The sequence below is a fragment of the Nicotiana tabacum genome, chromosome 12 (genome assembly GCF_000715075.1).
Source record: "Nicotiana tabacum cultivar K326 chromosome 12, ASM71507v2, whole genome shotgun sequence".
NCBI lineage: Eukaryota > Viridiplantae > Streptophyta > Magnoliopsida > Solanales > Solanaceae > Nicotiana > Nicotiana tabacum.
This window is the reverse complement of record NC_134091.1, coordinates 33,487,144-33,496,420: the sequence shown is the minus strand read 5'-3', so window position 1 is coordinate 33,496,420 and position 9,277 is coordinate 33,487,144. Positions and strand designations below refer to the sequence as shown.

The window sequence follows — 9,277 nt, the reverse complement described above, 5'->3', positions numbered from 1 at the left end:
ATGCACTTGCAGTAACTATAAAAATAGTACTAACATAACTAAAGTTTCATAGTTGGATGAATAATTGTAGCAATATTCATATATATGTGCTTCCCGAAAGATTTCTACATTCATCAAATCAATACAGAACTTGTTTCGATAGAATTTTCTGGTGATGCAGAAGTAGAAAAAGAAAGAAAATCACAATAACTAGTTGTCTTGACTATGAAGAAGAAAGAAGTGTAAGGACAAGAGATTGCACTCCTTCCCATTAGTCACGCAGTTGTCGAATTATTTAGAGCATAAAATAATGGTCGTATACGGCCGAATTAACTGAGCGACAGTTTGGTTACAAGGGAACACTCTAGGTCAAGTTTTCTCTCTTTTTTATCTCTATTCACCTCCCCAATCCTATTAAAAGATTTTCTAATAAGAGACTACATAATGTAGAAAATACTATTGAATGATGTTATCTCTCCGCTTATTAAGAGCACTCTTCCTAATAATACTTTATAAATAGTGGCGTATCATCATAATTTCATCAACCTTGCAAGTTGTAACTAGATAATCCATCAACATACACCCTATAGAAGAGAACATTTGAACTCATTCAAACTATAATTATCAACATAACACTATTAAATACTAATTCATATTCAATCAAAATAATTCAGTATATTGAAGTAATTCATAAATTTAGTAAAATAATAAAGAATTAAATATCATCTCTCAAGCAAATAAGTAAAAGTTTTAACATTAACTGAGTATAAACAAATATGCATATAAGACTTCTAAATATTTAGAGTAACAAATCCTCATCATCAGTTTCAGGTTCTGATTCGATGTCTTCAATAATATCATCAGTGCTGATAACACCAAGATCATTTCTTCTCAAATACATAAAGTCTTCATCTTCCTCAAATGTACAGGAGAAATCTTGAGCATCTTGTTGAAATGTTTCTTCATTGACAGTACTATCAGTAAAATAAGCCGAATGACCATTCAAGACAACTGACCAATTGGAATGAAGATTATCCTTGACATAAAAAACTTGTTCTGCTTGAGATGCAAGCACAAATGGTTCATTTGTTGCTAACTTTCGATTAGTATTGATACTAACAAAGTCATGCTTATCTATTTTTACTTCTTTTCCAATGTGATCAACGTCCCACCAATCACATTTAAATAATACAATTCGTTTACCTTCAAAGTATTGAAGTTCTACTATTTCGATTAGAATACCATAGTAATTTGTATTTTGACCATTCGTTACTCCTCTTACTAAAACACCACTATTTTGCCTCACCCTATTACCTTCGAGTTATTTAGTATGAAACCGAAAACTATTTATTTCATACCCCTTGAATCTTTGAATTCCATCAAAAGGACCTCTAGCCAAAGAATACAATCCGCAACTTACATGTGAATTTCCTTCCTTGCGCATTTGCATGATCTGTACAAAAATAAATAATTAAATAGTCTAATGATGCTAAAGCTGGATAGAGAAGATAACAAGAGAGATAATTTTGGCAAAGAACTTCCTAAAACTGGCGGATTCAGTAACAAACACAACACTTAATATTAATAGGATAGTTTGGACCATGTAATGCAATGCCCATACAGCAAAAGAAATGAGATTAGAGACAAGCCAATATTTAAGAAAAATTGCCAATTTGATTCAGGTTATCACATAAAACAGTTAGGACTACAAAGATGGGAAGAACAATAAAATTCTTGCAGCAGCACCCACCATACAACCATAAACACTCAAAAGATAAACTAAATTAAATTATAAGTATGACAAATTGAATAAAGAATACAGTAAAAACTTACTCGATGAAAAAACCAATCATCAAAGTTCATGTCACTATTACTCTGCTCGTAATCCTTGTTTAAAAATTAAAATAATAATTGAGAAAAAGCTAACAAAATCAAATTTCTATATACAATACCATAAGAAAGTATACCGTAAAAATGGTTGAACTTCTTCACAATTTCTCAAAATATAAAGATGAGCATGTTTTCGCTCAAGCTCTTCAAGATTTCTAGATGTATCTCTTAACAAAGGGCCACCTTTTTGTTCAAATATTGACAATCCATGGTATTACTCAACATGATCATCTTCATCATTCTTTTCCACTCGATTATACCATTTCTCACTTCCATGTAAATATCTTGAACAAAATATTAGACTTTCTTCAACAATATACCCTTCTGCAATAGATCCTTCAGGTCGACTTCTATTGCGAACATAACATTTCAGTTTCCGCAAGAATCTACATAATATAACATTCAGTTAAACGCTTAGCATGAAAAATTAACAAGCCATATAAAATTAAATCGAAATTATAAAATACAAAAATATACCGCTCTATTGGGTACATCCATTTGTATTGTACAGGTCCAGCAAGCTTAGCCTCTCTTGGAAGATGAATGACCAAGTGTACCATAATATCAAAAAATATTGGCAAAAATATTTTTTCTATTTTGCTCAACGTAACTGGAATTTAAGTTGCAAGTTGATCCAATACATCAACTCTTACAGTTTTTGAACATAACTCTCTGAAGAAAATACTTAACTCGGTAATAGCATCATAGACATGGTTCGGCAGGACTTCGCAGATTGCAAAAGGGAGCAGTTGTTCCAAAAGAATATGAGAGTCATGACTCTTCATTCCATAAATTTTGCGATCCTCTAACTTTACACACCGTGATAAATTGGAAGAATATCCATCTGGAACCTTAATAGTTTTCAAGAACTTGCATCCTTTAGACTTCTCATCTGGTGATAAAGTATAGCATGCTGCTGGATAATACCACTTTCCATCTCTTTGAGTTGGATGCAAATTTTTTCTTATACCCATTTCCTTCAAATCACGACGAGCATTCAAATTATCTTTCGTTTTTCCTTCCATATCTAATAACGTCCCAATAATATTGTCACACACATTTTTTTCAATATGCATGACGTCTAAATTGTGGCGTATTAGATTATTTTTCCAATAAGGAAGTTTGAAAAAGATGCTTTTCTTCCTCCAATTATGAATGCCTTTACTTTTTTCGTGTCTTTTTCTCTTTTGGGTCTTACCAAATTTAATGTCTTCCAAGCTATCCAGCTGGTTTAAAATATCATCTCCAGAGAGAATTTTTGGAGTAGGTCTTCTTTCTACTTCCCCATTAAAATTACGTTTATTTCCCCGCCATTTATGATTAGACGATAAAAACCTTCGAGCACCCATGTAAGAGAACTTACGGCCATACTTTAATCGAGTAGACGGATTCTCTTTGTTGCATGAAGGGCAAGCCAAAGCTCCCTTTGTGCTCCATCCAGACAAGTAGGCATAGGCTGAAAAATTATTTATAGTCCATAAGAGTGCTGCCCGCATACAGAAGTTCTCCTTTCTCGAAGCATCATATGTATTGACTCCATAATACCACAATTCTTGCAACTCATCAACCAAAGGTTCTAAGTATACATCGATATCATTTTCAGGAGCTTTAGGGCCAGGTATCAACAAAGACAAGAAGCAATATGGTTGTTTCATGCACATCCAAGGGGGTAGGTTATACACAGTAATAATTACTAGCCACGTGCTATAAGAAACATTTAAATTGCCGAAAGGATTTATCCCATCAAATGCTAATCCAAGTCTAACATTAGAGGATCTCTGGCAAAACCCGGGTTACATGTATCAAAATATTTCCATGCATCTGAGTTGGCTGGATGTCTAAGAACCCCATTGATCATGATGCCATGTCATGTCCGAAGCTATTTCCGATGACGTAAACAACCTTTGCAATCTTGGTTCCAAAGGAAAGTAACGTAAAACTTTCCGAGGAATTTTGCTCCCACTCTTTTCTGTATTAGCCCCATTAGCTTTTTGACCTTCTCTTGATTTCCACCTAAACTCGCCACAAACCAAGCAAGATTCAGCTTTTGCATTATGTTTTCAAAACAGCATACAATCATTTTCGCAAGCATGTATTTTTTTCATAACGAAGACCTAAACTTCGAATCACTTTTTTTGCTCCATAGAATGATTCCGGTAAAGTTTCACCAGAAGAAAGTGCTCGTTTAATTAACTTCATTATGCAGTCAGTTGCTTTATCACTCAATCCATAAAGGCACTTAATTTGAAACAGCTCCACAATCAGTGACAACTTGGAAAATTTCTCGCAACCAGGATAAAGTTGTTGTGCAGCATCCTCTAGTAATTTGGAAAATTTCGAAGCTGGTTCAGAAGGATCTACCCCACCAGAATAATTCATGATATCAGGGCCAGTGGCATCATAAATCATTTCAAATATATCCTCACCTTGCTCTTTTCTTACTTCCTCTTGTCTTGCTTCATTATTGTTGGTGATTTGCTCTTTGGGTGCAAATTCTCCATGAAAAAGCCAACGAGTGTACTCTTTGACTATCCCAAAAATTATTAAATGTTCCTTTACTTCGTCTCTAATTTTGTGAAAAATATTGTTGCATTTTTTGCAAGGGCAGGAAATTTCACCTTCTAGTTCTGTGTGCTTAAAAGCAAATTGAAGAAAATCTTCAACTCCTTTTAAATACACATCGCTCAATCTATTATTACATCGCATCCTAGTCTTGTCCATTTCAAAATTTCCTACAAAAAAAAAAAGATCAAGATGCTTAAAAAAGAAAGATCAATTAACCACGGTTATACAATTTAGAGGCCAATTTTGCTACATTCAGAAAGTTACAACGTGCAATTTGGAAAATAAATGTAACTGAAGTTATCAGTTACTCACTTATATATCTTGAATTAGGTAGCAACTTTTATACAAGATAGAGAATAAATCTAAAGCAAATAAATTTTGGGGCACAAGAAAAAAAAGTGCCAAGAGAAAGAAAAAAAAAAGAAACATTTTCCAAATACATAATTTGAAAGCAATCCATAACCACAGTACTAATTCTTACAGTAAGATGTTTGTGATAGTGAAAACTGAAAAATTGGAAGGTATTATGCACTGGATGAAAGAATCTATTACAATTGCTACTAAAATCACCTTAGAATTATCGGGTCGATTTTCGTGTACTTTTTTAGCGTTGCAGGGCATATGCCATAGCAACCCAATAAACAAAATTTTAATTTTTGCTCCAACACAATAACAATCAGCATTCAATACTAAATCAATATTCACCACAACAATCAACATTCTAAACAGCTCAAACAGTGAACCTTCAACTAGAGAGAAACAGAGAAAGAGAACCTTCAACTAGAAAGAAACATTTTGTGTTTGTTTAATCATCTAGCTAACCTATATTATAAATTTTCTAGGAAACATGAATATGACAAGAGAGTTGGAATTTAGCTTCCATTATGGTGGCCATTTTATATTTTCTCCTTCTAGAAAATATGTAAGTGGGCAGTTGGTGAAAGCAAGTATTGATATTGATTTCATAGCTTTCTTTGATCTGCTGGATGAAATGAAAAAGCTTTGCAACTTCAATATTCTTGAGGGAGATAAATTTGTTTATTTGAGAGGTGATAAAGTTATCAGTGATTATGATGGGTTAGTGGAATGTCGTGACGATTCAGATATTAAGAATATGCTTCTAAGTTATGAGAGGCATAAGGATAAGTCAATTGATATTTATACCCTCAGAAAAAATGATATTTTTATGAGTTCTTTTTTCGGAGAAAATAGTTCTAGGGAGAACTCGTCTGAACAAGTGAGTGAAACAATTGTGGAAGAACATGAATCAGCAAATTCAATAGGTATTCTTTTTCTTTTATTGATCTTTGTCAATTCTTTTGATATTTTTACGTGAAGTATATTTATGTAATCTTTAAATGTAGGAACTAACGTTGTGAAAAGAAAAATCAGAGGGCCTACACGATGCGTGAAGATAATCAATTTACAGGAAGGACAAAAATTGGTCGTTCAATTTGATGAGGATCATCAAGCTGTTGGCGAGAATGTAACCGATTTTACTTGGTTTTTGGGTCAAACAGTTAGAAGCCGAACTTGTTGCCCATTAAAAGTAAATGGTTGGAAAGAAATAGAGCAAGACAAGATCGACCACATGTGGGACATTATCTTGGTAAGAAAACTAGTAAACTATTAAAATTTATAATTTTCTTTAATTTTTGGTAGATGAATGAAAATATTTGGTCAACCTTTGGAGCGGTGATGACTTTCAGGTATTTTATTTAATCTGTTTGGTCTTTTTAAATTATTATATACCGTAGAAACTAATATTATTAATTTTTTTTAAAACTTTCGTGCAGAAGAAAAGCACGCAAAACAAGACAAATAGATCAAAACGTTCCTTGCCTCCATATAGTGGGACCAAAAGTTATGCAAGACTTAGATATGAAATGGTATGAACAACATGATAATTTTTTAGAATAAAGTTATAAGAATTATATTCACATATCTTATTCAATTAATGAAAATGATTAATATTTTCACAGGAGAAAAAACATGGAAAAGCTCCATCCCGTGTTGAAGTTTTTTTGGATTCTCGCAAGAGAAAAAAAGGAAAACAAGTTGATGCTTTCCAACAAGATGTCATTGTAATGTCAATGTGTTCTATTTTATCTTTATCTCCTTTTAGAGTATACATTTGCTCTTATGTATGATTAATTTGTATTATTGATTGTAGGTTCAATTTGACCAATTAAAAGAGCAGCAAAAAGAAGGAGAAATTTCTTTAAATGATGATGATATCTTTGAAAAAGTACTTGGGGCAGAAAAACATGAATATCTTCGAGCATATGGTCCCGGAAAGAATATCAGTGAATATTTTGGAGGTAGACCAACAAAGATACAACTTATAAAACAAATAGAATTGACCAGAAAAGAAGCAAATGAGTGTGTGGAAGAAGTTAAAAGGAAAGCTAAGAAACAAGTCGAAGAAGTTAAAAGGGAAACTGATGAAAAAGTTGAAGAAGTCAAGAAAGACACTGATAATAAGTTAGTGGAGATGGAAAAACGATGGGAATTATTTTTTCAAATAATGCTTGCTGCTCGAAATCGACGGCCAAATGATGCAAATCAGATCGTAAGTATACTACCTACTAATATCTTTTTATGTTATCATTTCAAAAAATTATTCTTATTAACAAGTAAAGTTTATCTTTTTCAACGAAAATACTTTGTTGTACTATTTTCTTATATATTTTTTTAATTATTGTTGCAGGTTATGGAATAGTTATGGAGTATCAAAATTGAGGGGGAGATGAATAATTATTATTTCTTTTGTAAAAGCGTACTGATATGTTTGAATAACGTAATATTCCACTGTTTTGAATGATATTATTGAACATTTATTAATTTTTTTTAATATTGCATTTATTGAATAATTACAATTGAAGGTATATTTCATGCCAAAAAATGATTCTTATCTACGTTATATGAATTATTGTGGCTAACAGTATTTGAGGTAAAATTATCAATTAGTAGCTATGAATTCTTGAATCGTAGCAAAACATATGTACAATTGTCACATAGTATAAACATGGCTATACGTTTTTATTTTCATAGCAAATGAAGAATCTTTTGCAACAATTTTATGCTTTGTGGCAAAAAAGAATGAAATTTTAGCTATGCACTTTTGAATTTGTAGTTAAACATGGCTACGTTTTTTTACTTTTCGTAGCAAATAAAGAAAATATTTTGCTATAATAAGATATATTACATGGCTAAAAGTATGAATTTTTAGCTGCAATAAGAAAATATTTGTGGCTAATACTTCAATTCATTGCTATGAATTTTTTATCCGTAGCTGAATATTGCTACGAAACTAAGCTATAGCAATAGCAACAAAATATAAAGTTACGTGGCAAACAAATCAAATCTTTTGCTACAATACAACACTTTGTAGCTACAAAATAAAGATAGCTATACATTTTATTTGTCATGGCAAAAGAATAAAATTATTGCTATAATCTTCTTTTTCGTGGCAAGAATGTATTATCATCACAGCTAGAACACATAAAATTTTCATAGCAATAAGTATTAGTCCTTAGCCATGGATCATGTAAAGTTTGTAGCTAACTTTTAGTTACGCCACTTCTTGCTACGAATGCTACGAAAAAAATATTTGTGGCTAAAGTGTTTAGCTACGTAAATTTTTATATTTAGCTACAATATATTTTATAGCAATATATACATAATGTTGTAGTGCATGCATACTTGGCATGCAGGCATAGAGATGCATTTTCCTCATGTTATATGGTGTTGTGACATTCATGATCTGATATGTACATTTGACATGTAGGCATTGGGATGTACATTCCTCATGATAGACGGTATATGATAATTGATGCTTGACATGCATATTGACATGTAAGCATAGAGATGTACTTTCATCATGTTATTTGATAGTGAAATATCTTATATGTTGTTGAAAGTTTGGAAAAATTTACAGTTTTCTGATATACCCTCATATTTAGGTGATTTCGGTGAAAGATTTGGATTTTACTGTTATACCTGAAAAGCATGCCTATTTTCCGTAACTATGAATGAGCTGAGCATAATATCTTTGAGTTATTACTTGTACTTCTTTTATTATATTGTTACGAGTTGTTCTTGACTATTGGTGTTGGACTCTGACCGTTTTTTCGAGCACGTCACTGCTTTCAACCTAAAGTTAGGTTTGTTACTTATTTAGTACATGGGGTCGGTTGCACTCATACTACACTTCTGCACCTTGCGTGCAGATTTTGGAGTTGATGTTGCTGTATATGGCAGGAGCTGGCATTGAAGATGTACCTACGTTCCGGTTATAGCTGCCTCTTGTTCTTGGTAGCTTTAGATTTATAAATCTGTTTATGTATATTTCAAACAGATGATGTATTTATTTTATACTAGCTTTGTAAACTCTAAGTTTTAGAAGCTCATGATTTGTACTACCAGTTTTTAGATTATTGTATAAGAATTCAGTTATTTTATCATTTATTTCCTGTTAACCTCATTTGGATTGTGTTTATGGATAATTGATTTACCTAGCGGGTAGAGTTATGTTTTATCACGACTAGTTGAATTTTAGGTCTGTGACACAAACCGTTGAATACATGCCATTTTTTCTAAATTCTCGTGCAAGTAGGGATCTACAGAATGTTTGCCTCAAGTTCAACTACTTAGAGATCAAATACGGACATTCTTTGTTCAAGCGAGAAATAATTTCGAGCTCAGCACTTGATCATAAAGTCAAGGCTGGGCTGATTTTCCACCATTAGTTTGATAAGGTAATAAGCGTCATTTTCTTTCTTCAATTATGCCATGTTTAGTGCTTCTTTTTTTACAAGGGTGAAAAAAGTTGGACCCCACA

The 9,277-nt window shown here is 32.3% G+C and overlaps 1 protein-coding gene across 1 annotated transcript; it reads right to left on the bottom strand.

The window, feature by feature from the left end:
- Positions 1–798: 798 nt before the first annotated feature.
- On the bottom strand, positions 799–5,708 carry LOC107769921 (uncharacterized). The gene is made up of 4 exons (XM_016589179.2): positions 5,005–5,708; positions 2,347–4,601; positions 1,813–2,255; positions 799–1,432 (listed from the first exon to the last, which is right to left on the bottom strand). Exon 2 carries the CDS (start codon positions 3,528–3,530, stop codon positions 2,487–2,489), a length of 1,044 nt encoding a protein of 347 aa, XP_016444665.1. The 5' UTR covers positions 3,531–4,601; positions 5,005–5,708; the 3' UTR covers positions 799–1,432; positions 1,813–2,255; positions 2,347–2,486.
- Between the last annotated feature and the right edge of the window lie 3,569 nt (positions 5,709–9,277).

Excerpts from the sequence above, each read along its gene's own strand:
- LOC107769921 (XM_016589179.2), bottom strand. The coding sequence starts at position 3,530 with ATGTGCATGAAACAACCATATTGCTTCTTGTCTTTGTTGATACCTGGC.